The 26,756-nt window shown below is 69.8% G+C and overlaps 4 protein-coding genes across 7 annotated transcripts; all 4 read right to left on the reverse strand.

The window, feature by feature from the left end:
* Positions 1–110: 110 nt before the first annotated feature.
* On the reverse strand, positions 111–2,960 carry SHD (Src homology 2 domain containing transforming protein D). Its single transcript, XM_080566282.1, has 6 exons — positions 2,670–2,960; positions 2,001–2,091; positions 1,631–1,846; positions 1,016–1,154; positions 544–663; positions 111–354 (listed from the first exon to the last, which is right to left on the reverse strand). The coding sequence occupies exons 1-6, from the start codon at positions 2,862–2,864 to the stop codon at positions 168–170; spliced, it is 948 nt and encodes a 315-aa protein (XP_080422408.1). The 5' UTR covers positions 2,865–2,960; the 3' UTR covers positions 111–167.
* Positions 2,961–4,437: 1,477 nt separating this feature from the next.
* YJU2 (YJU2 splicing factor homolog) lies at positions 4,438–11,011 on the reverse strand. The gene is made up of 8 exons (XM_080566438.1): positions 10,870–11,011; positions 9,934–10,034; positions 9,497–9,641; positions 9,042–9,176; positions 8,506–8,687; positions 7,873–7,993; positions 6,175–6,340; positions 4,438–5,037 (listed from the first exon to the last, which is right to left on the reverse strand). Exons 1-8 carry the CDS (start codon positions 10,891–10,893, stop codon positions 4,943–4,945), a joined length of 969 nt encoding a protein of 322 aa, XP_080422564.1. The 5' UTR covers positions 10,894–11,011; the 3' UTR covers positions 4,438–4,942.
* Positions 11,012–11,835: 824 nt separating this feature from the next.
* On the reverse strand, positions 11,836–17,268 carry EBI3 (Epstein-Barr virus induced 3). 3 transcript variants are annotated; one of them, XM_080566442.1, is made up of 10 exons: positions 17,175–17,268; positions 16,533–16,635; positions 15,879–16,103; positions 15,654–15,771; positions 15,366–15,538; positions 14,905–15,068; positions 13,717–14,780; positions 13,023–13,266; positions 12,715–12,859; positions 11,836–12,385 (listed from the first exon to the last, which is right to left on the reverse strand). In XM_080566442.1, the coding sequence occupies exons 2-7, from the start codon at positions 16,609–16,611 to the stop codon at positions 14,628–14,630; spliced, it is 912 nt and encodes a 303-aa protein (XP_080422568.1). In that variant the 5' UTR covers positions 16,612–16,635; positions 17,175–17,268; the 3' UTR covers positions 11,836–12,385; positions 12,715–12,859; positions 13,023–13,266; positions 13,717–14,627. The 3 variants fall into 3 exon arrangements, with proteins under 3 accessions (XP_080422568.1, XP_080422567.1, XP_080422566.1); XM_080566441.1 differs by lacking the exon at positions 17,175–17,268 and adding an exon at positions 16,780–17,137; XM_080566440.1 differs by lacking the exon at positions 17,175–17,268 and adding an exon at positions 16,803–17,136.
* Positions 17,269–17,523: 255 nt separating this feature from the next.
* ANKRD24 (ankyrin repeat domain 24) lies at positions 17,524–26,655 on the reverse strand. Of its 2 annotated transcripts, none has more exons than XM_080566437.1 (19): positions 26,061–26,655; positions 23,564–23,694; positions 23,377–23,465; positions 23,007–23,071; positions 22,694–22,751; positions 22,541–22,611; positions 22,196–22,302; positions 21,919–22,106; positions 21,434–21,459; positions 21,177–21,269; positions 20,627–20,731; positions 20,492–20,536; positions 20,300–20,398; positions 20,145–20,217; positions 19,918–20,039; positions 18,616–19,839; positions 18,109–18,246; positions 17,967–18,032; positions 17,524–17,819 (listed from the first exon to the last, which is right to left on the reverse strand). In XM_080566437.1, exons 1-19 carry the CDS (start codon positions 26,094–26,096, stop codon positions 17,742–17,744), a joined length of 2,814 nt encoding a protein of 937 aa, XP_080422563.1. In that variant the 5' UTR covers positions 26,097–26,655; the 3' UTR covers positions 17,524–17,741. The 2 variants fall into 2 exon arrangements, with proteins under 2 accessions (XP_080422563.1, XP_080422562.1); XM_080566436.1 differs by lacking the exon at positions 26,061–26,655 and adding an exon at positions 24,730–26,009 and having other exon boundaries at positions 17,525–17,819.
* Positions 26,656–26,756: the final 101 nt, after the last annotated feature.

A 26,756-nucleotide genomic window follows, 5' to 3' on the forward strand; every position in this document is an offset into this window, starting at 1 on the left:
TGCCAGGAGCCCGTCTCGTCCCCCGTGGGGGTGTCACCCCGCGCCCCCCACACCGTAGCCCCCGGTGCGTCTCGTGCCTACGTGCCACGGAGCACACGGCCGGCAGCAGCTCGGGCGCACGTCGGCCTTTAATGGGAACAACGGCTCGGCTGCGGGAGCCGCGGGGCTCACAGGGGCTGCGCAGCCACCGGGTAGAGCAGGGAGAGGTGGCGGGCGCCGCGGATGGGCAGCGCCCGCGCTGTGTAGTGCCTCACGGCCTCGGGCACCGAGGGGAAGGCGGCCCCCGCGCGCCCCAGCACGAAGTGTCGCTCCCGCGTCCTCGTGAGCTTCACGTGCACGAAGCCGTGGCTGCTCCTGTGGGGGCGTGGGGGGAAACTGAGGCACACGGGGCACGGCCTCGGCGTAACCTCGGCGTAACGCGCATGCACACGCCGAGCGCAGGGATGCAAGCAGGAAAACCGCCCCACGCGCACAGCCCCGTCCCGAAACAACCCCCCCAAGGCGCTCGGGTTCTCCCCGGGGGGGTTCGGGCCCCGCACTCACCTGAGCGAGAGCGAGTAGTCCTCGGGGCTGGTCTCGCAGTCCCGCACCAAGAAGCTGCCCTCGCGGCACAGTGCCAGCAGCGTCTCCGCGCCCGCCCGCCCGATGGGGCCGTGGTACCACCTGCACGGAGCCGCGGGTCACCCCGGCGGCCAGCACGTGGCACCTCGGCGTGTGGCACCCCCCCCGCACCCCGAAACGCAGCACCCGTGACCCCAGGACCCGTCTGTATCCCTCTGTCCTGTCCCTGCCACGGGGACCCACCCGTGCCACGGGGACACGTCCATGCCATGGGGACACCCTCTCCACCCAGGGCACCCTTCTGTGCCATGGGGACCCCCCCACGCCGCAGGGGCCCATCTGTGGGGCACCCTCACTCGGTGCCTCCAACCGGGACGTTGGTGCCACCCCACAGAGGAGGGGACCCCCTCGGGGTGGGGGGTCTGCGTGTGTCCCCCCCCCCGCCCCGACTCACGTCTGCTTCTCCAGCGGCAGCGAGGTGTCCACGTGCCCCGGGCTGGGCGGGCAGCCCGGTCTGCTGCCTGGGGGGGGCCGGGGGGGCCGCGGCGGCTGCCGGGACAGGCTGGGGGAGCGCTCGGGGCTCTCAAACTGCACTGCAGGGACAAAGGGGGCTGTCACCCACCGCGGGGGCCCGGCACCCCCACCTGATCCACGGGGACACCAGCAGCTGGGCCACCCCCCCCCAGTGCCGGAGCATGAAGGGATGTCAGCGGGTGTCCACCCCCGAGGGTGTCCCCCCCCCCCCTTGGCTCTGCCTTGCCACGATGTCCCATTGCACCCCCCTGGGGGGAACCCACTGGTGTCGGGGGGCAGCGGGGCCAGGGGACCCCTGGGGTTGCTGGGGACAGCAGTGGTGTGGGGCGATTCCCGTGGGTGCCAAGGGGTGCCGCGGCGGCACCCGTATTTAGCAGGGTCCCAAGGGTGCTACGCAGGAGCGCTGGAGGATGCCGGGGGGGGGGGTACCCAGAGGGGCTGGGGGGACGTGGGGCCGGGGGACCCCCAGGCGGCACCCGCGGGTACGGGGGGGGCCGGGGCAGGAGGGTGCTGGGGGGCCGCGGGGTGGCGGCACCTGCGAACGCCCGCGAGATGTGGTCCTTCTTCCACTCCCAGGGCTGGTCGTACTCGTCGGCTGGGCGCTCGTCGTCGCGGGGCAGGCGGCTGTCCCGGGCTGCGCCCCCCCCCGCGCCCTCGGCCGCCTTCTCCCACCCCTCGTAGGGGGTGTCGTAGAGCTGGGGCCCCCGCCGGGCTCTCGGCCGCTTGCCCTCCTCGCCCTGCTGCGGGCACCCTGGGGACGGGCAGGGCTGGGAGACACAGCGGGGCCCGGACGCACATGGGGGGCACCCTTGGGTGTCAGCCCCGCCCCCCCCCAAGGGGATGGGTGAGTAAAGGGGGGGGGGGTGTGGGGGGGTGCAGGGACACGGGCACCCAGCGTCACCCACCTGCAGCCTCCCCGGGGTCCTCGGTGCCCCCCTCGGGCACCACGTCCTGCTCCCCCTCGAAGGGCTCCGAGTACTCGCTCTCGTTGGGGCACTGCACAGGGGGGGCCTGGGTGGGACAGGACCCCCCCCCCCCCCACGGGACCCCCCCGGGACCCCCCACAGGTCCCCAGCCCTGGGGGTCCCCTCCTCGGGACCCCGCAGGGCCCCCCCCATTCCCTGCTGCGGGTGCCCCCGGCCCCTTCCCGGGTCCTTCCCGCCCGGTTCCTTTGTGCCCTCTCCCCTTCCCCCCCCCCGATACCTCCCCCCCCCCCAGCCCCCTGCCCACTTTCCTCTCCCAGTAACCCCAGTCCCCCCCCCCAGTTCCCCCCACTGTCCCCAGTCCCCCGCTCCTCCCCCAGCCCCCCCAGCCCCCCGGTCCCCCCCGTTGCCCTCGGGTCCCCCCCAGCCCCCCCAGCCCCAGCTCTGCAGCCCCCCCCCCGGCACCCCACTGCCCCCCCAGCCCCTCACCCCCACCCTGCCCCCCCCGGGCCCCCTTCCCCACTCCCCAGTCCCTCGTCCCCGGTCCCCCCGGCTCCCCCCCCAAAAAAAAAGCATCCTCCCCGGTGCCCCCCCCCCCGGTCCCTCGGCCTCCCTCCCCGGTTCCCCCCCCCCCCGTCCCCCGGTTCCTACCTGCTCCGGTCGGCGGCGGCCCCCCCCCGGCCCCGCGCCCCCCACCCGCACCAAGCGGTGCCGGGGGGAAGCGGCGGCACCGGGGGGAGCCGCGGGGGGGGTCCCGGTGCCGGTACCGCTGTAATCGGGTTGGGGCGGCCGGGGGGGGAGCGCCGGGCCCCCCCGGCCCAGGTACTCCCGGAGCCACTTGGCCATAACGGGACCGGCACCGGGAGCGGCACCGGGGCCCCCCCGCAGCCGCCGCCGCCGGGAGCCGCTTTGTGTCGCCGCCGCGCTCGGCGAGGACCGGAGCCCCCGGCCCCCCCCCCCCCCGCCCCCGCCTCGCCGGTGGGGGGGGGGACACCGGCACCGGGGGGGGCGACACCGGCACCGGGGGGGGGGAACTGGAACCGGGGAGGGGAACCGGTACCGGGGGGGCAACGGGCAGCGGGGGGGCAGCGGCACCGGGGGGGGGAACGGGCACCGGGGGGGAAAGGGGACCGGGGGGGCGAACTGGAACCAAGGGGGAACCGGCACCAGGGGGGCAACGGGCACCGGGGGGGAACCGGCACCAGGGGGGGCAGCGGCACCGGTAGGAGGGGGTTAGGAGGGGAGGGGAAGGGGGTATGACCCGAGGGGGGGGGCACGGGGAACGGGGGGGACACCGAGACCCCCGCGGGGGAGATGGTCGCAGGACGCCCCCCCCCCCGCGACCTGGGGGTAAGGGGGAGGTTAACAGGGACCCCCCCGGCAGGCAGCGGGAGCCCCCCCCCGGTCCCCCCCGCTCCCGTTCGTGGGTTGGGGGCACAGGGATGGGGTCGGGGGGCACAGGGGTGGGGGTGGGGGCACCTGAACCCCAGGGGACCCCCGCCTTGTGCCCCCCCCCAGCTCCGGGAAGGGTCTGTGGGGCAGCACCGGCATCTGCGGGGCTGCCTCGGCCTTGGCAGGGGGGGAGACAGGAGCCCCCCACCCCCCCCAGCAGCCTGGGGGGGGAGACAGGAGCCCCCCCCCGTGCCACAAGGCCACCCGCAGCCCTCCAGCTTCATCAGCAGGGGCAGGAGGCCGCGCCTCCCCCCGTGCCCCTGGGGATTTGGGGGAGAGGGGGGGGGCTCAAGGCCTGTATGGGGTGGGGGTAAAGGGTCAGGGCCCCCCCCCAGGCTGCCCCCCCCCCACCTCGGCCCTTCCCAGAACAAAGGTTTCCCTTCCTGGAAGCGCAGCGGGGCGCTGGGGGGGCACGCACAGGAGCTGGGACGGGGGGGGTGCCGGGGGGGGGCTTCGGTGGTCCCCCAGAGCCCCCGCTGCCAGACCCCATCGAACAGAGCCCGGGGCTGGAGCCCCAAATCCGGCATTAATATTTGAGCAGGCTAATTACCACGCGTGTGCGCAGAATGCTAATCAGCCCCGGCACCGCGGCTGGGGGGGGGGGGGCTGCCTCTTCTCCCCGGCTCCCAGAACCACCCCACAAAGCCCCACATCCCAAAACCACCCCACAAAGCCCCCCCCCCCCCAGCCCAGCAGCCCACACCAGAGACCATTTGCGGGGCTCTAAGAGGCGGTTAATTAGCGAAGAGCAGCTCATCAATTAGAGGTGGGGGCCTTGACAAGGAGGAAATTAACACCGGGGTTAGGACAAGAGGAAGAACAGCCCCAGCCCAGCTCCTGGGCAGCCCAGCTCCTCAGGGTCCCCCCTTTTCGCACAGCAGCCCCCGGGACGGACACGGGGACCCAAACACACGCGCGCCTTGTGGATAAAGCTGCCCCCCCCGGTGAAGATGAAGTAACGAGCAGCTCTGACACATCCCATTTATTACCCGGCCGTGAGCAGAGCCCGCGAGAGAGGCACCTCCTCCACGGCAAGACAGCGGGGGGACCACAGCCACCCCCCCATGGAAGGATCCGAGCCCCCCCGTTGTGGGAGGGGGGGGCAGGAGAAACTCACTGCTTGAGACGGGGGAGGTTGGGGGGGGGCCACAAAGGAGGGTGCTGAGCCCCCGCCTCCCCCTGCAGGGCCGGGGGGCAGGAGGGAGGCCCCGGGGCCCCTCCGTGGCAGTGGCGGGGCGCGGAGCTGGGCACCGGAGCAGCCGGAGGGGGGGGGCTGAGGACAGGGGGTGCCAGCAGGACGGAGAAACTCCCCCGGCCCTGGCCGGCCCTGGTGCCCTGGGGAAGTGAAGACGCCAGGACCCCAGGCAGGCTGGAAACCCCCCGGGGCCCCACGGTCGCAGTGCCAGCTCTGCGCGGGGTGCTGGGGGGGCAGCAGCCCGCACTGCCCTGCTCCCCGGCCTGGCTCCGCTTCGTCAGTCACCGGCGCTGTCCTCGCTGTCCGAATATGCCCCCAACAAGCCAAGGGAGGACGACGTGGACGTGGTGCCCGTCGCTGGGGGAAACGAGCCTGGAAGGCGAAGGGAGAGGAGAGCGGGAGGCATCGGGTACAGCCCGCCGGCTCGGCACAGCCCGGCCGCGCGGAAACACGAGGCTGCCTCGCCGCCCCAGCCGCAGGCAGGAGCAGGAGCCAGAGCCCGAGCAGTGCCTTGGCCCCCGGCCTGATGATCAAACGAGGCCAAGGTTAAATCGGGCGGACGAGGAGCCCCCCCTGCTCCGTCAGCCGGGCTCCTGCCTCTGCCCCGCGGGAGCTGGAGGAAGCAGCGAGGTCGGCCCGGGGTCCGTGGAGCCCCCCCCCCGCCCGCTCACAAGTGGTGCCGGGAGAGGGGGGTGCTGGGCTGCCCGAGCGCCCGCCGTGCCCCCGGGGGGGCTTCAGGCACTGGGAGGGAGGAGAGGAGCCGGCCCCTGGCTCTGACCGCGCGAGCTGCCAGCGCGAGGCAGCGTCACGGGCACAGAGCCCGCGGCAGCTCGGAGCCGGGTCCTCGGAGGGCGGCAGCCCCTCCACCCGGCCAGCAGCCACAGACTGGAGAAAGCGAATGAAAAAGGGGCAAATACGGGCCCCAAAAACCCCCTGAGGGCGCAGGGGCTTGCTCAGCCCGAAGCGTAGGAACAAGCAGCCCAGAACCAATCACCTCGCCCGCTCCTCCCCAAATCTACTTGGCTCCTGGGGCGGCGAACCACGAGCCCGACTGTTCTCAGCGCTTCTTTAACGGCTCCAAATTCCCAAACTTCGGGAGGCTTTGTAATCAGGCCCCAAACCGAAGCGACCTTCTCGCTGCCGTGTCCCTATCTCGCTGTTGTGATGGTTTCCAGCGCCCTATCTGAGCACCGCGGCGCCGTTTGGAAGCTGCTGACCCTGCCCGTCTGCCTCCAAGGTCCCGGCTCGCTGCCAGGAAGGAATCTCTCCTCCCCGAGCGCATCGGGTACCAGAAACATCCCCTGGAAGCAGGGGCAACCCCCCCTGTCCTTACCCCATCGCAGTCCCATCTGTCTCCCAACAAAGGCTCGACCTGGGAGCGTTCAGGCTCCAAAGACAGCAGAGTTGGTTTAGATAGCAGAGCTAAAACAATCACTCGGTGCTGCCACAACCCACCCCCGGTCGTTCAGCTCCGAGGAGCCAGCCCCCGACCCCCCCACGTGCAGTTACCAGCGCTGGCCGTGGTGCTGCGGTTCTCTGTCCTGTTTGCCAGGCTGGCACTGGGCTTCTGCTTCCTCACCGTGACCAGCCCGGCCAGCTGGGACTTGCTGTTCAGTTTGCCCACGCTGCGCTCCCAGCTCTCGGTCTTCAGCTTCTTACTCTGGGGCTGGGGGTCCTGCAGGGCGAAGCCGGGGCGTTAGGGCTCTGGCCGGGGAGCGGAGGGAAAAGGAGGAGTAACACTAAAACCAGCAGCACAAAGAGCAAGAGACGTGAGGAGAGCTGCTTGGAGCAGCCGAGGGGGGCATTGGAGTGGTATGTGCAGTTCTGGGCTCCCCGGCACAAAAAAGCCAGGGAGCTCCTGGGAAGAGGCCAGCGGAGGGCCACAAAGATGATACGGGGCCTGGAGCATCTCCCCTGGGAGGAGAGGCCGAGAGACCTGGGTCTGGTCAGCCTTGGGAAGAGAAGGCCGAGAGGGGATCTGATCGATGTCTGTAAAGACCTGAGCTGTGGGAGGCAGAGGGACACGGCCGACCTCTTTTCAGTGCTCTGTGGGGACAGGACAAGGGGCAGCGGCCACAAAATGGAGCCCAGGCAGTTCCGCACCAACACGCGAAAGAACTTCTTCCCGGTGAGGGTGACGGAGCGCTGGGACAGGCTGCCCAGGGAGGCTGTGGGGTCTCCGTCTCTGGAGATATTCAAGGCCTGTCCGGACGCCTCCATGGGCAGCCTGCTCTAGGGAACTGCTTTGGCAGGGGGTTGGACCCGGTGCGCTCTGCAGGGCCCTGCCGACCCCTACAACACTGTGATCCTCCCCGCAGAGCAGCTGGCACAAGCAGGACAAACAAGAACAGCCGACCCGGACCTGGACAGCTGTAGTACAGCCCTCAGCCACGAGCACCCTGCTGCCCGTGGCTGTTAAACCAGCCTCGCGCATCCCCAGGCTGGCCGAGGGGCCAGATGCGTGCCGCGGGGCTGCGCGACCTCCGCCAGCCGGGCGCTGCGTGCCTGCAGGTGGTCCGGGCGCTGAATCCGACTCCCCCGGGCCCGCGGATTAGCGCTGGGCCAGGGCACACGGCTCGGATTAACCCCAGCAGGCTCAGAGGCGCGGCAGCTTTGATTCGCCCAAACGGGCAGAGGTCCCCGCGGGCACGGATCGACAGCAGGGAGCAGCGGCGCAGGGGGGCCTGTCTGCGGGGATAATCCCTCCCCTGCAAGCCGAGCACTGGAAAAGCCCTTTTGTCCCGCACGTCTCCGACACGGAGAGCAGAGAGGCAAAGGGGAGGCTGTCCCCGGCCGTTGTTTCGCTCCCGCTAACCTTCGGGGTCCTGGAATCGTGGCTGAGGTGGGCTCGAGGCACGGGGGAGCCTGTCCTTTTAGGGCTGAAAGGGAAGGGGAGCCACGTCCTGAGCAAGGACGGGGGCGGCCCCCCCCCCCAGCTGAGGGCATCCCCTTTGTCAGCAGGCAGGCCGAAATCCCCTCTGATCCCTGCCTCTGTTCAGCCCAGCGCACAGGGACACACGCTTTCTGAGCTGCTCGCGCGTGACGGACATCGGGGCTTGTGCTGGGTCTGCCCCTGAGTAAAACCGCCACAGGGCTCCGCTGTCTGCGCAGAGCAGGGCCAGGAAGAGAACTGCAGAGCCCCGGGCCAGCAGCTCGGGGCAGGGGGAGGAGGCACGGCGGGTGGAAGAGGCTCTGCCTCCTGCTCACCTCCTGCAGGATGTCCGTAGGTTTCGTTTTTGCCACGGGCTTTGCGGATGGCTTCGCAGCTTCTTCGTCGGAGTCCGAGTCGACCAGCAGGCGCCGGTTCTGCACCTCCTCCAGCATGGCCCTGCGCCGAGAGCGGGCGCTCAGGGGGCCGCCGCTGGCTCTGCTCCGCCACCAGCAGCTGCGGCAGCGCCCGAGCTGCGAGGGGAGCTGGAACCCAGCAGCGACCCCGCCGCCCTGCCGCAGCAGGAGCTGCCTCCCGTAGGTGTTTTATTTCTTTATTTATTTCGAAGAAGTCTCGTTAAAGCGGTGCCCGAGGGTTGAGAGCTCCGCGAGAGGCAGCCTGAGCCAGGCACAGGGGCTCTCCCCCCACACGAGGACCGTCCTCAGAGGGGGGCGAGGTCCTGGCAGCAGCCCTGACACCCCCACCAGATCCGCCACCGGTGCCAAAGCCCCACCACCCCCAGCACACGCGGCTCCCTCCCCTCCCCAAGCACCTTCCCAAGCCAAATCAGCTCCCGTCTCCTCGCAGCCCGCTCTGGAATACGTCCCCCCCCCACGGCTCCCACAAACCCCTCGTTCCAGGGCCATCGGGGTGTAACTGCACACACGGGGCAACGCCTCCAGCCCACTCACTTCATCTCCTGCTCATCCTCCTCTTGCTCCCTGCGTTTCTGCTCCTCCTCGTACTCCTTGTACTGCCGCAGCATGGCCTCGAAGTCAACGTTGGCCTGGCGCTGGTTGAGCTCCTTCAGCTCCTGCAGGTTCTCCAGGACCTCCATCTCCAGCTTGGAGTCCTTGGTTCGGTTCTCCAGGACCTGGGGGGCCGGGAGGAAGCCGGGCTTAGACGAGGTACGGGGAAGGGCAAGCACGGCCTCCCCACCCGGTACGAGGACCAAGAAGCTCATCTTCATTTCTGAGCCTTAGGCACAGCAGGAAAAAATGGGGCAGGCCACAGCCTGCCACGAGTTCCAGCACGGGAGAAAACCTCCCGAGAGCAGAGGTGGCTCCAGCCTGGCCACGCCAGCCCCAAGGGCTGCTCTAGGGGGCAGCAGCACCTCAGGAGCCCGCAGAACCAAGGCAGTGGCTGCTAAAAGCCACCTGGGCTGCAGGGCAGAGCCAGACAGGGCAGGAGAGGCGCACTCTCCGCAGGGAAGGGCACGGGGCAGCACCTTCATGGGATTGTTCAGCTCTTCCTCTTCCCTCTCCTTCTGCAACCTCTTCTCCTCTTCCTCCAAGAGCTTCTCCGCCTGGAAGTTCCGCGTGGCGCCGTGCTCCATGGTGTAGTCGGTGTTCTCGGGGTCTGTCTAAGGAAGAAGCAAGGCAGCAGAATCATTACACCGGGACAATTCCACGGCCACTTCCAGAGCCGCAGGCAAACGCTCCCCGACTTCGTGCCCCCCAGGGGCAGCCAGCCGGCCTCAGCCCCTCGTCCTGCTCCCGAGGCCGTGCCCCTGCGCCCTGCTACAGGCGGCTGAGGCGCTGCACAGCCACCGACTGACACGAGGAGGGGAGAGACCAGCAGCACGCGCGCTGATTCGGCCTCTGCCGGATTTGGCAGCCCTTTCCCCAGGCCCCGAGCCCCCTGACCGCGTGGCCTCCCCAGACCGCCCGCAGGACACTTCACCTTGAAAGTGATCTCCGCCAGGCACCGCGTGCACTTGATGTAGAAGCGGAATATGGGGAGCCCCAGGTACACCTCGTTCTGAACGGTCTCCTTACGGGCGTTAAACTTCTTCCCCTTGTAGATGTATTCACCGCACGTCTTGCAACTAAAAAAAAAAAAAGAGCAAGAGAAGCCCGTAACGCGTCGTTAGAAGAGAAGAAAAAGACCAAGGAAAGCCCAAGCGCCTGTCAGGCCACGCCAGCCCGTATCCTGAGCAAGTTTTCTGCTCTGGAAATTCAGTCCAAGCCCCGGATCCCCCCCAGCATCTCTTCCCTCTCCCTCCCACACCCCTTTTATTCTGGTCCGCCGGCAGCAGCTCCCCTGCAGCGAGTTAAAGGCTTCCCGTGCCGCCTCCCCCCTTCGCCCCCCGGTTCCTCCTGGGGCCCAGCCGCTCTCACCGCATGTTGAAGGGAGCCATGAGGCGCACCACATACTGCCGGTCCTTCGGGAGCTTGAGCTTCGGGATCTTAGCGGGGTCGAAGTCGGGCGGGTAGTATTTCTGCGGGGACAGAGCGGAGGTGGGCACGGGCCGGGCGCGGGCACCCCGTGGGGTACAGAGGGGGGCGGGCGGGCTGCAGCTGGTCAGGCACAGCTGGGCCGTCTGTCTGTCTGTCTGTCCATCTGTCTGATTCCGAGCCCTCGCCCTCCGCACCCCCAACCCTTGGGGGATTTGGGGGCCTCCTGCCCTAAGCGGCCCCCCCAGGCGCAGCCAGGACCCCCACCCCGCCCTGCCTGGGACTCCCCCCACACACACACCGGGGACCAGCTGGTGACCCCATGAGGAAGCCCCCAAGCCCCCACCTCGGTCCCTAAACCCCCCCTCAGCCCCCAAGCCCCCCCACAAGACCCTCCCTCAGCCCCTAACCCCCAGCTGTGCCCTTAACTCCCTGCCCTCAGCTCTTAAGCCCCCCGTCAGCCCCCAGGCCCCCTCCTCAGCCCCTAAGCCCTCCTCTAAGCCCCCCCCCAGCCCCTCAGCCCCCCCCAAGGCCCCCAAGCCCCCCGTCCAGCCCCTAAGCCCCCCTAAGGCCACCCCCCAACCCCTAAGCCCCCCCTAAGGCTCCCTCCTCAGACCCTAAGCCCCCTCATAGTCCCCCCATGGCCCCTAAACCCCCCTAAGGCCCTCCCCTCAGTCCCTAAATCCCCCCTAAGGCCCCCCCGGGCCCCTAAGCCCCCCCCCAGCCCCTATGCCCCCCCCAGGCCCCTAAACCCCCTTGAGGCCCCCAAGCCCCCACCTCAGCCCCTAAGCCCCCCCCCAGCCCCTACCCCCCCCCAGCACGGGGCGCCCCCCACCCTTGGGAGCCCCAGCCTCCCCCCCCATCCCGCCCCCTCCTCACGTTCAAGACTTTCCGCTCCGACATGGCTGCGCTGCGCCCCCGGCTCCCCCCGCCCACTGGCAGCCGCCGCCGCGCCGACCGCCGCTTCCTGGAAACAGCGCCCGCCCCCTCCCGCCGCTCATTGGCTCAAAGGGCTCCGCCTCAGAGCTCCGCGCCTGCCATTGGCTGGTTCCGCTGCCCGTCAGCGAGCCGAAGCCTCGCGTGCAACCGCCTAAAGGGTCCGTCCGGCGCGGCGGCCCGGACACAAAGGTTCCGGGGGAGAAATGGTCCCTCGGTGGGGTGGGCGTTGGGGAAGGGCGAGGGGGGTTGGAACCTTCGGTCCTGCCCGGGTCAGGCCTCACCTGGAGCTGTGGGCCCAGTGCTGGACAGAAAGGACAGGGAGCTCCTGGGAAGAGGCCAGCGGAGGGCCACAAAGATGATACGGGGCCTGGAGCATCTCCCCTGGGAGGAGAGGCCGAGAGACCTGGGTCTGGTCAGCCTTGGGAAGAGAAGGCCGAGAGGGGATCTGATCGATGTCTGTAAATACCTGAGCTGTGGGAGGCAGAGGGACACGGCCGACCTCTTTTCAGTGCTCTGTGGGGACAGGACAAGGGGCAGCGGCCACAAAATGGAGCCCAGGCAGTTCCGCACCAACACGCGAAAGAACTTCTTCCCGGTGAGGGTGACGGAGCGCTGGGACAGGCTGCCCAGGGAGGCTGTGGGGTCTCCTTCTCTGGAGATATTCGAGGCCCGTCTGGAATCCTACCTGGGCAACCTGCTCTAGGGAACTGCCCGCCTGGCAGCGTGGGTTCTGCCTGCAGCCCTCTCACGCAGCGGGGCCGTCCCCATCATCCCCATCACTGCTCCTCCAGGACTCCCTCATGCCCCAGCTGCAGCCCTTTGGGCGCACGGGGCTGCCGGACAGCGCCCGGCGTGGACCCTGCTCCCCTGGACCCTACAGGAAGGGACTGCAACCACCGCCAGGAGTGCAAGGTATCAAGCAATCTCTTTATTAACTCACGCGTTTAACTCCCTCCCAGGAGGGAGGCTGCTGCAGGGCTCGGCCCCTTCCCCTGGGGCACCTCGGAGGTCAGGCCTGGAGCAGCTTTCGTTTGTGCATCCCGTGGGCAGCGGTCAGCTCCCAGGCCGCAGGAAGCAAAAAATAAGGAAAAGGGAGCGGGACACAAGCAGAGATGGGAAAGGGCAGAGCCGGCGGGACAGGGGTATAGCGGGAAACCACGGGGAAGGCAGCAGGACAGGGAGAGAAAGAGAGGGAGGAAGAGAGAGACAGCAAAAGGAAGAGCAGGGACGGGGAAGGGGAAAGAGAAAGGGGCAGAGGAGGACAGGGACCAGGACAGGGAAACAGAGACAGACGGGCAGGGAGCAGGACACCAGCAGGCCAGGCTTCGGCACCTTCACGGGATTGTTCAGCTCTTCCTCTTCCCTCTCCTTCTGCACCCTTTTCTCCTCTTCCCCCAAGAGCTTCTCAGCTCGGGAGCCGCGGGGTGTCCCTGCTCCGTGGCTGCGTTCTCAGGACCTAAGGGAACAGCAAGGCAGCAAAGTCACTGTAGCGGGGCAACTGCTCCCGTTATCCCGCGCCCTGTTCACTCGTGGCCACTTCCAGAGCCGCAGGCAAAAAACTCCCGACTTCGTCCCCCCCAAGGGCAGCCAGCCGGCCTCAGCCCCTCGTCCTGCTCCCGAGGCCGTGCCCCTGCGCCCTGCTACGGGCGGCTGAGGGGAGACCCCAGCAGCACGTGCGCTGATTCGGCCTCTGCCGGATTTGGCAGCCCTTTCCCCACGAGGCGCGGGTAGGCCCCGTGCCCCCCGACCGCGTGGCCTCCCCAGAACGCCCGCAGGACACTTCACCTTGAAAGTGATCTCCGCCAGGCCCCGCATGCGTTTGACGTAGAAGAGGAATATGGGAAGTCCCGAGTACACCTCATTCTGAACGGTCTCCTTACGGGCCTCAAGCTTCTTCCCCTTAGAGATGCGCTCGCTGCACGTCCCGCGACTAAAAAAAGAGAAAGAGAAGTCCACGACGCATCATTAGCAGAGAACAAAAAGACCGAGAAAAGTCCAAGCGATTTTCAGGCTGTGTCAACCCCGATTCTGAGCAATGGTTATTTTCTCCGTTGGAAATTTAGTGCCTACCCTGCAAACAACCCCAGACTCACCCGGGGCCTCTCTTCCCCTCGTCCCCTTCCTCCCGGGCTGCGTCACCGCCCAGCAGCCGCCAGCAGCGGATCCCCTGCAGCGAGCGGAGCATAAGCGACCCCTGTGCATGCTCCTCTCTCGTCGCCGGCTGTTTCCTCCTCGCCGCACGCAGCACCACGTTCTGCTGGTCCTGCGGGGCTTCGAGCTGGGGGACGTTTAGGACGAAGCCCCCTGGGTGCCATCGTACGGGGACAGAGCAGCGCCCTGCGCACAACCACAGGAACGTGAACGCCCACCCGTCTGTCCCTCTGCTCGCCCTGCTGACCCCAAACACCCCGGCCCGGCGCTCCCCGCACCCACCAGCCCCCGACCGAGCCCCCCAGGAACCCCCCAGCCCCCCAGACGCCCCCGAGACCTCCCTGAGCCCGCTGGAACCTTCCCCGGGACCTCCAAACCCCCCTGAGACCTCCCTGAGACCCCCGGGACCCTCCTCAGGAACCCCCTGGGACCCCCAAAACCCCCCAAGACCCCCGAGGCCCCCCCAACCCCCCCAAGACCTCCCCAATCCCCCTGGGACCCTCCCCAGGAACTCCCCGGGGCCCCCCAACCCCCCCGGGATTCCCTAGAATCCCCCCGGGACCCTCCCCAGGAACCCCCAGGAACCCCAAAACCCCCTCGGACCCCCCCGAGGCCCCCCAAACCCCCCGGACCCACCTCGGGGCCCCCCAACCCCCCCCCGGGCTCCGCCGCCGCCCCCTCCGCGCCCAGTGCGCCGCCGCACTCGGCCCCCCATCGCCTCCCGCGACTTCCGGTTTTACCGCCCCGCCCCCCTCCTCGCCGCTCATTGGTTGCCGCGGCGAGATCTCGCTTGTTATAGGCTGTTCCCGCCGCCTATCAGCGGGCCCCGCCCACGCCACCTCCTGGGCCCTGTGCAGCCGCTAAGAGTCCCCCCCCTGCACCCGCGGCCGTGAAAGAGGGTTCCGGGGCTGGAACGGGCCGGGCCCGGGGGCTTGCACCGGAGGGGGGGCTCTGGGGCCGGGGGGGCGGCCTGGGGGCAGCCTGGGGCCCGGTTCAGGCCATGGAGAGCGGCCGCGGGGGCCCTCCGAGCTCTGGGGGGGGGGCATATGGGCCCTGGAGGGGGGCATACGGGCCCTGGAGGGCTGTACAGACCAGTCTGGGCTATAGGGACCGGGCTCTGGGGGCCTGGGGACCAGTACAGGCCCTCCACAGGGACCAGTTCAGGCTCTACGGGGGGGCTGGGGACCAGTCTGGGCCCTCCACTGGGACCAGTCCGGGCTCTGGGGACCCATCCAGACCCTCCATAGGGACCATTCCCTGCCATAGGAGCTCCTTGGAGCCCCCCCGGCCCCAGCAGATGCCCCCCTTTCCCCATGTGGTGCCAGCCCAGGCCAGTGCCCCGCAGCGTTTGCCCCCTGTGGTCGGCACAAGGACCAGCAAAGAATGTCACGGGGCCGAGGCCAGAGCCTCAAGATGGTTTATTGCCTCTTCACGGCCAGCCAGGGGGCTCTGGTGGCTTCTGGGGGGCACGGGGAGAGAGCGAACGGGGTGTGTGGGGTCCCTGAGGAGGAGCAGGGGGGGACCCGACGCCGGCCCCGCTCTGCCTCTCACGGCTCCGTCCAGGGCGTCCCCGAGGCCGGCAGGCTCCAGGCGCTGAACTCCCCGTAGTCCGTGAAGTCCTTGGCAGCCACCTGGACGTGGTGCAGGGTGCCGGGCCGCACCCCCGTCAGGGTGTAGGACGTCTGCTCGTAGGGCCCGATCTGGAAGCAGAGCAGAGTTAGGGGCGGCCACGTCCCGGCCCCGGGGAGGGCAGCACGGGACGCAGCCTTGCTCAGGGATCCGTCCCTGGGCTTTGCCGCGGTTTATCGCGGTTTGTGGAGGTACCGTTTTGGTGACAGAGCCCTCCTCCCGCGCGTAGCGGATGCGGTACTTGAGCGGGAAGTACTCCGGGAAGGGCCAAGACCCCGGCGGGCTCCACTCCAGCAGCAATTTCTTGGTCTCCCCGGGGATGGGTGAGACCCGCAGGTCCTCGGGAGGGTCCGGCTTTACTGGGGGTGCGGGGAGACAACAAATGGGTGAGATGCAGGCTGGGGGGGGACAGGAGACCAGCATGGGGCCACTGGGGTCAGGGACATGCATCCACCAGCCCAGAGAGGTAGCCTGAGCCCCAGCAACTTGTTGCACGGATGTTTTTGCATCAAATTCAAAGGAAAAGCCCCGAGACCCACAACCAAAGCAATCCCCGGGGCTGGATCGGCCCCAGCGGGAGCGGGGTTAAGCACTTGGGGGGCTGCAGGGGGCTGCGGGGGGGCCGAGGTTTTGGGGTCGGCGCCGGCAGCACTCACTGATGTTCTCCACCAGGAAAGGCAGGAGGCTCGAGGCGGTGCCCAGCGCGTTGGTGGCCGTCACGTTCAGCACGTAGGGGGTGAGGGAGAACATCTGCAGGTCCCCGAAGGAGCAGCTCCGCGGCCCCGTGCGGACGCACTCGTTGCTCCCCGCGGCCCCCCACACGCCGTGCCTGGGGGGGGGGATGAAGGGGGCAGCTGGGCGAGGGGCTCTTGCCCTGCCTCGTAGCCCCCCCTTGGGGCTCCGGCATGGGTTTGGGGGGGTCTCAGCCGGGGCTTGGGGCTCACCTGTAGGTGGCCACGAAGTCGGTGTCCAGCAGCGGCTCGGGGGCAAGGAGCCAGGAGCAGTTGACAGCCTGCGGGTAGCTGATGGCCCAGCACTCCACAGTGGGCAGCGCGGGGGGATCTGGGGCGGGGGGGGGTGCCGGTGGTCACCCCGCTGCCGGTCTCCCCACCCTTGGGGTGGGGGTCCCCAGCCGGCAGCGGGGGTCCCAGGGGGTTGGGGTCACTCACGGCCCAGCCGCAGGCAGATTCTGGCCCAGGTCTCACCGGTGCCGGGGTGGTGGCAGCTGTAGTGGCCCTCGTGGGCCAGGCTGGCGTTGGGGAGGGCCAGCCCCGGGGCAGGATACGTCCCTAGGGCTGTCCCCCCCCGGCGCCACTCGGCGGGCCTCCCCGCGGCAGCCGGGCACCGCAGCAGCACCTCCGTGCCCAGGGCGCCGTGCTGCAGGGCACAGGGGCCTGGGGGACATGGCAGTGGGCAGTGGGCAGGGGCTGCGTCCCTTGTCACACCTCCCCCCCCCCCAAAAAAAATCCCCTGCCACCCCCCGCGGGCCCCAGCTGGGGCAGGGGATGGTCGGGGGGCTGTGACATGAAGGGTCTGGAGCCCCCCAGCTCCATCCCCAGCACCCCTCCTCAGTCGCTGTCCTCAGTCCCCCCTTGTCACCCCAATCCCCCCCGTGTCCCCATACCCCTGTCCCTGGCTGCCCCATAAATCTGCCCGTGGTCCCTTCTATGCCTCCACCCCGCTCGGTGCCCCTACATCTCCCCCCCACCGCTCCCAGTCTGCCCAGTCCCGCTGTCCCCGCTCCCCCCAGATCCCCCCATACTTCCACCCCCCATCCCCCACGCCCCCAAGCCGCCGTCCCCGTCGTCCCCATCCCCTCGTACCTCCGTCCCCGGTGTCCCCTGCCGCGTAGGGAGCAGCGCAGGCGGGTGCCACAAAAGCCACCACCCAAAGCCACTTCATGTCGGGGCGCCGCAGCGAAGGGACCTGTGGGGGCAGCAGGACGGTGACCCCACGGCAGGCGGCAGCGGGGACAAACGGGGCCTGGGGTGTCCCTGGCACCCTCCCCGGGGACAGCATCCCACAGCTGGGGGTCCGAACCCGCCCGCAGGCCGCGCTATATGGCCGTGCCTCAGTTTCCCCTCCAGCCTCACCGCACGCCCGGGGGACGGGGGAAGCTTTCTCGCCGCAGTGGCCGGATCCTGCTGCCAGGAAGGAGGAGGGAGCGGAGGCGGGAGCGAAAGCGCCCTGTGTGACCGGGGTTTCCCACGGGGGCCCGCAGCCACCCCTGCGGTCCCGTGCCCGGAATCGGGGTTTCGGGCTGGGGAAGCGGACGGTGGTGCTTGGACGGCCGCCGCTTCCCGGGACGCCTGGGCAGGGGCTGTCCCCCAGAGAAACCCCAAAACCCTGCCGGGGGGGGACCAGCACCGGGCTCCCCACCTCGACCACTCACACCCACGCCACAGCAGGTTGCCACCCGTGCCCCCAGCCCCACGGGGACCCCCCCAGCCCCCTGTCACGCTCACGGCCACAGGGCCAGAGGCTCCGTCAGCGCCCGGCGCGGGAAGCCGCAGCCCCGGCCGGCCTCAGCCCGCTTCCTCGCGCAGGAAACGCTGCTCCCGGGGGGGGGACCCGCAGGCCAGGAGAGCCCCGCAGGCATCCCTGCCTGCCCCAGGACCCGGAGCAGTGTTTTTTTTTTTTTTTGCCCTTGGCCACGAGGATTTCGACCCTTCCCACCCCACTCCTTCCTTCGCGCTGACCCGTTCCTGTTTTGGGGTGCCCACGGCATCGAACCCCGGTGTCCCCAACTCCGCCGATGTCCCCTACATCCCGCAGCACCTGTGTCTCTGTGCCCATCCTCACCCCCCCCGAGACGAGCCATGATGTTAATGTGAATATAAACACTTTATTGCTACTGTGCTGGGGTGTGGGGGGGCTAGCACGGGGCCCCCCGGGGCCGGGTGAGTGTCGGGGTGCGTGTGCCAGCATCGGGGTGCTGCCCGGAGAAGCAAAAGGGCTGCGGGGGGTGTGAGCAGGGGCCCGGCCCCCCCGGCTGGGTCGCTGGCTGTCCCACGGGGTTTGTCGGCGGGGGCTCATCTGCCCTGCTCCTGCAGCCGCTGCATCTTCAGGATCTGGCACAGGAGCCTCTGCACGTCCTCGTCCATGTGGCCCTGGGACAGAGAGAAGGGACCTCGGGGTCCTGCCACCCGCGTGCGCGTCCCCGACCCCCTGCAGCCCCGTCCCCGACCCCCCGCAGCCCCGTCCCCGACCCCCCGCAGCCCCGTCCCCGACCCCCCGCAGCCCCATCCCCTGCCCACCTGCACGGCGTAGAGCAGGTGGCTCCGGTACAGCGCGACCACCTTGCTGTGCCGCTTCTCTGCCTCCTGCGGGAGAGGAGCGGGCGTGAGCAGGGGGCCGGGGCCGCGAGGGGCCCGCCGGACACGCGCGCCCCGCGCCCACCGCCAGCTTCTCCTCCAGGGCGCGGATCCTGGACTGCATCGCCGCGGCGTCGGGGGGCGGCTGCGGCGCTCCTCGGGGCTCGGGGAGGGCGTTGAGGGCCTCCTTCAGCCTGAAGACCTCCTTGGAGAGCTCGGTGATCTGGGCAGCACGCGGGGGTTACGGGGAGGCAGGGGGGTCCTGGCCCCGTCTCCCCCGGGGTCCTCCCGTGGCCGTGCCTGCCGCCACCCCCGGGTGTCCCCCGCTGGGGCAGGGGCAGAGCCGGGGCTTTCCCACCTCGCCTCCCGCTTCTGCCCCTGGTTTCAGTCTCAGCTTTGGGAGGGGAAAAGGGGAAGAGCCAGGAGGGCAGCGAGCGTGCACCCAGCGCTGCAGTCTGTGTGTTTGCACGTGCGTGTGTCTGTGCACATCAGCGGGGGGCACGTGGGCGAGCCGCTGAGCTCACAGCACTGCTCCCGTCCCCAGGAGACCCCCGCAACCCCCCCCCCACCCCTCCTCCTCCCCGTCCCCTACCTTCCTGTCCCTGTCCCTGACCAGCCGGGCCGAGTCCTCGGCGTGGCTGTGGAGGTCCTGCAGGCGCCGCGCCTCCTCCTGCGCCTCCGCCAGCTGCTGCTGCGCGGCCGCCAGGCGCTCCTCGGCCGCCTGCCGCTCGCTCTTCATGAACAGCGCCTGCCGCTGCACCCGGAAAACCTCCTCGCACGTCTTCTCGTGCCGCCGCGTCAGCTCGGCCAGCCGCTGGGCCAGCGTGGCCGCCTCGGCCTGCAGCTCGGCCCGCGCCGCCTCGTGCTCCCCGCGCGGCACCGCCGCCGCCAGCGCGGCCTCCAGCCTGGCCGCCTCGCGCCCCTTGGCCTCCGCCGCCGCCTCCAGCCGGGCCGCCCGCTCCCGCAGGGCTCGCGCCTGCTCCTCCAGCGCCGCCGTGGCCCGAGCGTGCTCCTCCGGCGGCACCCGGCCCTCGGCCTCCGCCTGCGCCCGCCGCAGCCTCGCCAGGACCTCCTCGTGCTCCCGGCGCCCCACGGGCCGGGCGGCCAGCTGCTCCCGCAGGGCCGTCAGCTCGGCCTCCCGGCGGCCCAGCGCCTCCCGCAGCTGCCCCAGCTGGGCCGTCACCTCCCCGTGCTGCCGCACCAGCTCCGCCACCCGCTGCTCCAGCACGCCCGGCTCCGGCTCGGGGCCGCCGGCCGCCCTCCAGTCCCGTGTCTTGGCCTCCAGCTCGCGCCGCAGGGCCTCCGCCGCCGCCTCCGCCCGGCTGCAGCGCTCCAGCAGGGCCGCCTTCTCCTGCGATGCCTCCTCCAGGGAGGCCCCCAGCGAGGCCGTGGCCTCCTCGGCTTTGGCATCGGCCTCCAGGCGGGCCTGCAGCTCCCGCAGCCGCTGCTCGCGCTCCTCCAGCGCTGCCTGCGCCTGCTGCAGGGCCGCCTGGGCCTCCGCCAGCTCGGCGCCATCCTGCTGGGCGGCAGCGGAGGGAGGCTGCTGGTGAGGCACCAGCGCCGCCTTGCACTTGCACTGGGGCTGGGGCAGCTCCTCGTTGAGCCCCTGCACTGTGCTCCCCTTGCTGCCAGGCTCCGAGGCTGGGGCCGGCCTCTCGTGCTCTGCCTCCTCTGTCCCGGCCAGGCCCTGCGGTGCCGCCGTGCCCTGCGCCCGCAGCTGCTCCAGCTCCCGTTTGAGGGAGTAGTAGAGGCTGGCGGGCACCAAGTCCCCCGGGGTGGACGGCTCGCTCTCATCCCGCTCGAAGTTCTCCAGGACCTGCCAAGGGGATGGTGAGGCCGCCAGGAGACCGAGGGAGGCAGGGAGGCGGGGATGGGCAGGCGGCTGGGGACTTGCCTGTATTTTCTCCCTCAGCTCCTTGTTCTGCACGGTGAGGGACTGCACCTGGCCCTGCAGCGTGGCCAGCAGCTCCTCGGCCGAGGGGCTCAGGGTCTTCTTGGAGAGCAGCAGCTCTGCCCCTGCGCGGCACGCGGTGCTGGTGCCGTGCCCACTGCGTCCCCGCTCCTCCCCGCGCGGGGCCACCTCCCCGGGGGGGGGGTCTCAGGAGGCCACGGGGGTCCTACCTGGGAACTCGAGCAGCTCTCCCTCCTCGTCCTGCAGCGTCTCGATGTCGTAGCTCGTGTTCTCCTTCTCATTCTGGGGGTGCGGAGCGGGGAGTGTCGGCTGCTGCCCACCCTGCCCCGGCCCCCCGGCGCTGCCGGCCGCTGCCCGTGCCCACCTCCAGCGAGGACAAGCGGCTCTGCAGAGCCTCCACCTCCTTGCCCAGCCGCTCCTTCTCCTTGTCCCGCGCCGCCAGCCGCTCCTCCAGCTCCTGGATCTGCAGGGCAGGACTCCCTTCGCTCCCACCAGAGTCCTAACGGCACCAGGACCCCTCGGATGAGGCCGCCCACGACCTTCGCGCTGGCCTCACCTGCTTCTCCATGGAGCGAAGGGAGCCCTTGTCCAGCTCTGCCTGCTAGCGGGACACGGAGAGACGACGGGGAGGGCTGAATGCTGCTCCCACCCCCCCTGCCCCTCCGCCCCCCGGCGATGCGGTCGCACCTACCTCCTGTCGCTGCTTCTCCTGCTGCTCCAAGCCCCGGATCTTCTGCAGGAACTGCGCCCGCTCCTGCCGCAGCCTCACGATCTCCTCATAGGCATCCCGGTCCTCCTGCGGGCGAGCGGCAGCCGAGGCTCAGGGCACGACGGTGCCAGCTCCTTCCCCGTCACTGTCTCCCCCCCATGTCCCCGACGTGGCCCCGCTCCTGCCCGTCCTCACCCCCCGGGCCTGAGACCACCTGGACGCGGTGGCAGCTCTCCGGGTGCCACCACGAGCAGACCACGCTCCGGGCTGTGCAGGGTGCTCCTTGTCACCGGGGGGGGGAAGGAAAGGCTCCGGCAGGGCACGGGGACTCCCTCGAGGCCAGCACGGCCCCCTGGGCACGCTGCTCAGGGGTGTTTTGGGCCCCCAGGGAGCTGGTGGCCCCCGCACAGCCCCCAGGGAGGGCAAAACCAGAGGGGTTCCCCTCAATGGGCCACAGTTGAGGTGCCCTGCGCCCGCCGTGCTGGCTGTGGACACGGAGCTAAGCCTTGCCGAGAGGGACCCGGTCTCTTACCGGGCTGGGGGTGCCCAGGGGAGGCAGGGGGGCCTTCCTCTTCCTCGGGGTGCTGCTCTTCTCTCTGCCCGCCGACTGGCTTGGCGAAGATGTCTGCAGAGACACCGTGGCGGAGGGGATGTCACTTCGAAGGTGGCCTCCCTCCTTTCTGACCCGTTGCCGTGCTGGAGAGCCCCGGGCCCGCTGGGGACCCCTGCCAGGAGCCGAGGGCCGGGGCCAGGCCAGCCAGGAGGGGGGGCAGCCCGGCGGGCCCTTACCCGCGACGTCTGCTCGGTGGTCTCCTCTTCCGCGGGGCAGAGCGGGAGGAAAGGGAAATCAGGGGGGTTTGGGGAGCGCGTAGCCACGGATACACACGAGGACAGTGTGCATGCACGGGGCACACGCAGACAGACGGGGCACACGCGTGTACAGGTACGGGGATGGGCACGGGTGTGCAGTGGAGGGGATGCACACGTGTGCAGACGGGGGACTCGTGCCCACAGGTATGCACATGCGGACACCAGGAGAAGCGCGCTTGCTGTACACACGCCCGTGCTTGCACACGTGTGAACAAGCGTGCACAAACATGTGCAGACACCGCGACAGGCAACGGAGGCTCAGCACCACCTCCCAGCCTTCCGCTGGCGGCGCCATGGTCGAAACCACCCCCGTGGCATGGCAAAAAGGGGGAAAATGGGTGAAAACACCTCCGTGGGCCCATCCTCTGCGGACGTGGAGCACCAGGGCGGCACGGCAGCCTTACCGCTGGCCCAGGACCGGCGCTGAGCAGCCTCTTGCAGGAAGTGCTGGATGAGAGCATTGCCCGTGGCCAGCCCGTAGTGCGCGGCGTCGTGGCCCGTGGAGTCCACCGCAGCCACCCGCGCGCCGGCGTTGACCAGCACCTCCACCGTCTCCACGCTGCCGTTCTCGCAGGCCAGCATCAGGGCTGTCCTGAGCAGCGGGAGGAGAGGTGAGGGGCCCAGCCCCTCTTTCTCCCCTCCATTTCCACCCCCAGTCCCCCCCGCCCAGCACAGACTCACTTGCCCTGCAGGTCGCGGCTGTTGGCGGCCGCCCCGCGGTGCAGCAGGTAGCGGCACAGCTCCGAGTGGCTCATCTTGGCGGCGAGCAGCAGCGGCGTGGAGCCCTCCTGGGCAGGGCAAGGTTGGGTGAGGGGGGCTGCGGGGACAACGCCTGGATCCCCTCCAGCGTGGGGCATCCCCCTGCTGTTATCTCCTTGGTTTCTACCTCCCGCTTTTGCCGTGTGCGTGCACGGCACGCGGTTTTCCCCTGGGGACCCCGGGTGCTGCAACCCCAGGGGGCCAACCCCGGCCTGGAGTTTCGCTGCTCTGAAAAGCATCCCGGGGTGAGGAACAAGGCGATCTCACCTTGTCCTTGACGTTCAAAGGAGCCTTGAAGTCGCAGAGGATCTCTGAGCACGAGATGCAGCCGCTGACCGCTGGGGAGAAGGAAGGACGGAGGCTGAGCGCCGCCTCGCGCGGGGCCGCGAGCGGCACGGGGCTGGCACCGTCCCCGCTCACCTGCGTGGTGCAGCGCCGTCCGGCCGCTGCTGTCAGCCACGTCCACGGGGCAGGAGGCCTGAGGGAGAGAGCCTGCGTTACAGCGGGATCCGGGACAGGCAAAGGGGCTGCCCACGGGGATGCAGCTCCTTGGCGTGGTCGGAGGGCTGAGCAGGGTTGCCCCGAACCACAGGCAGAGCTGGGAACCACCACGCTGCCCAGCACCGCCACCGAGGGTGAGAGGGCAGAGAGGGCACCTCGCTGGGGCTGCCCTGGGGGCTGAGCGTGGCACGACCTCCTCCCTGCCTCCCTGCCTCCGTCGCGGCCCCGGTACCTGCAGCAGCTTGCTGACGCACTGCGGGTGGCCGTGCTTGGACGCCAGGTGCAGGGCGGTGTAACCTGGGGACAGGGGGACGGGGGGGACGGGTCAGGAGACAGACACGGGGCGGGGGCAGAGGGGGGCGGCGGGGGGACAGACGGACAGGCACACAGGAAGACCCACGGGGCTGGGGCTGAAGAGGAACGAGACGCCCCCGACAGCACCCGCAGTCACCGCTCGAGTCCCCGGAGAAAGCTGGGACAATTTGCACTCCGCGTGGCCGTCACCTCTGTCCCCCCGGCACCACGCAGAAGGGGGAGAAGGAGCAGAGGGCCCTGAGGGGGCCCTGGCGTTAGCCAGGGGTGCGTGGCGGCCGCGCCCTCACCCGAGCTGTCCTTGGTCATGGCATCCACGCCGTGAGCCAGCATGGCTTCGAGGCAGTCCACGTTCCCCCGCATGGCAGCCAGGTGGAACCTGCAGCAGGACCCGGGGCTGTCAGACCCAAATCGACCCAAATCCACGACCCCCGGCCCCAGCCCCCTGGTGCCCTGGGGACGCCGGCCGGCGCTTACGCAGATTTGCCCTCCGAGTCCAGCTTGGTGGGGACCAGGCCCTTGCGGACGAGGAGAGACGTCACCCTCCCGGCATCGTTGTAGTCCACGGCTTGCAGGAGCTTTTCATCGTTCTTGGTCCAGTCCTGACTCTGTAACGAAGCCGAGGCGAGGCTGTGATGCCCAGGGGCGGGCAGGACGGTGGGCTGGGGGGGTGTGTGCCTCCCCTCGCCCCCTCCCCTGCTGTCTCCCACCCCTCCCCATCCCTTGGGGTGCCTCTCTCTGGACTTCGCCGGGCGCTGCGGTGCCTGGTGTGCTGCGTGGAGGGTTTAGCTGGGAGAGCCGCCTGGGAGGGGGACCCCCTTCGGCCTCCCCAGTTTGCCGTTCACAGAATGGGGAATTAACAGAGCTGCCCCAGTTTGGCTCTGGATGGGCCAGGATTTGGGAACGACACGATGCTTCCTGATCGCCCCTGCCCCGGGGGCCATTTCTCCTGCCATCCTGCTAACCGCAGCCAGCACCCATGGGTGCCTGAGCCCCATCCCTGCCCGGGTCTCCCCGCTGGGCTCGCAGCCTCCTCCCAGCCCCGCTGTGCTCCCAGACGAAGAAGGGGGCAAGTCGGGGTGAGTGGGGCTGCCGGTGAGCCCAGGTCCCCTGGGATGGCTCCAGCTGCCGCTGCTGCCCCTGCTCCTGAGCAGAACCGGGGCAAGGTGGGGGTTTGTTGCCCCACAGGTCCTCTGTGTCTCCCCCCCGACCCAGAGAAGAGCCCACAGCGGGGCAGGACCAGCGTGGGAAGCCCCGGGCTCGCCCCGCAGCCTGTGACGACAGCCCAGGGCTCGGCTGCAGCAGGGGAGGCAGGAAATGGATGTCACCCCTGGGAGCCGCTCGCATCCTGCCCCTGGCCAGCACCAGGCAGGGACCCCGTGCCACTGCAAGCCCCCTCACCCTGTGCGGCCAGGGGACCCCGCCGTGGGGTGCGGAATAAAGCCGTCTCCCGGGGTTACTGGGCAAACTGGGAGCGTGGCGCCCTCCCCTTTGTCGTGCAAGGACAAAGCGGCTCGGAGAGGGCACAGCGGGGCCGTGGGGACGGGGCTGGGGACGGATGGGGTCCAGCTGGGGTGGGGGGGACGTGTCTTACCCCAAAGCACGGGACCGAAGGGGAGCGGGGACGGAGGGCAGGGACGTACCGCAAAGGAGGCAGCGGCACAGAGGCAGATCTGCTTCATGGTGCCGAGCAGGAGGCGGCGGGCGGCCATGCATCCCTCGCCCCCCGCCTGGGCGACGGCTGGACGGGGCTTCAGGATGGGGACCCCGGAGCCCAGCTCGGTCCAGCACCGCCGCCCGGGCGGGGGCCGGGTCCTGCCGCAGTGGGAGCCAGGGAACGCCTCCCCTCCGTCCCTCCTTCCCTCCTTCCTTCCTTCCCTCCTTCCTTCCCTCCCTCCTTCCCTCCCTCCGCAGCGCTCAGAGCTCGCAGCATCCCCGCATCGCTGCCAGGGAGCAGGTCCCAAGGTCCCACACCAGGGACCAGCACCCAGACTGGTCCCGGTTAGACGGGGAAGGCTGGGGGGGTTGGGAGAGGGCAGTTCTCCCACCCTGTGCCCAAAGTGAGCCAAGGGTGCACCCCAAACCCAAGGGGTGAGCGTCCTCCCACTGCCCTAATCCTGCTCCCCAAGGATGTAGGACCCTCTCCCTGCCCTGGGGGGCACAGATTGACCTCCCAGCTCTGGGGCCAAGAGGGGTGGGCAGAACCCCCCCGTCTGCATCTCAGGGGACCCCCCGCAAGGAGGGAACCCCAAAATACAAAGGGTTCCCAGGCACCTGTCCCAGAAAAGCCCTGGGGACGGCAGGACCGAAGGAGCCCCTCACCCCTCAACAGCAGCGCCCAGGGCAGCGTGGGGAAACTGAGGCACGGAGCACCCAGAGCACAGCACCGCCACCCCGGCACGGAGGACGGTGCCAGCCTGGTGCTGAATAATTCAGGGGCATCGGCTCGCTGCCTCCAAGGTGGGAACCCAATCCGTCCGTGGCAGCCACCCCCACATCCCTGGGGACAGGAACGGGGACAGGACCCGGGACCCGCTTCCCTCTCCCTGGTGCTGTCCCCATCCCCTCCTCTGCTCCGTGGGTGCTGGGGGCACCCGTGGGTGCAGCGGGACACCGGCTTCACCAGCCACGGTGGCGCTGCTGACCTCCGTGGGGCTGCTGTCCCCGTGTCTCAGGGCAGGTCTCCGTGTTCCCCGACCCCCTGGAGACTTGGAATACCCCGGGGCAGGTCCCTGTTTCCTTCCCCTCGGACATCCCGGGGCAAGTCCTCATTTCCCCATGAAATTTGGGACATCCCGGGGCAGGTCCCTGTCTATGTGCCCGTGTCCCCATGAAATTTGGGACATCCCAGGGCAGACCCCTCTGTGCCCGTGTCCCCATGAAATTTGGGACATCCCGGGGCAGGTCCCCACGTCCCTGTGGATGTCCCGGGGCGGGTCCCCACGTCCCCTCGCCCCTCGGGGACAGCACTTACGTCTGCCTTCTTGAACTTGGCCTTCAGGCTCTTCATGGCAGCTCCACCCTCAGCCCCGTGGCAGCGTCCGGGGGCTTCGGCTGCCCCTCGGGGACAAGCCTTGGGGACGTGCCCGTCACGGAGGGCAGTGGCAGCTTTTGGGGGCCTTTTCCCAGCAAGTTCTGGCCCTGAAGCCCCAGCTCCCGGTGACTCCTGCCCGTCCCCTGCCTCCCCGCGGGCCCACAGCGCGGCACGGGGGGGCCACGGGGCGGCATTGGGTTACGGCTGCGGTTACAGCCGGCGGCTGGGGGGGGGCCTGGCAGTGCCCAGCCCCAGGCGGGTTGGGGGGCACGGCCATCCCCAAATCCCCATGCATGGGCACGGGGTGGCTGCAGAAGGGATTGTGGCAGGGATGGGCCGGCCCTGGGGTGCGGGGCTGAGGGGCTGGGACCACCGGGGCCTTGGCCCCCCGGGGTCTCTCTGGGGGGGTCTGTGGGTGCAGGCAGAGGGGGGCATGGCTGGGCCCAGCAGGGCTGGCACCCCCTGACCTTGTGTGGCACCCCCTTGTGTGACACCCCCTTGTGTGACACCCCCTTGTGTGACACCCCCTTGTGTGACACCCCCTTGGGTTACACCCCCTTGGGTGACACCCCCTTCATGGCACCCCCTTGCATGGCACCCCCTTGTGTGACACCCCCTTGTGTGACACCCCCTTGT

Source organism: Anser brachyrhynchus, assembly GCF_964034855.1.
Source record: "Anser brachyrhynchus genome assembly, chromosome: 23".
NCBI classification, from domain to species: Eukaryota; Metazoa; Chordata; class Aves; order Anseriformes; family Anatidae; genus Anser; species Anser brachyrhynchus.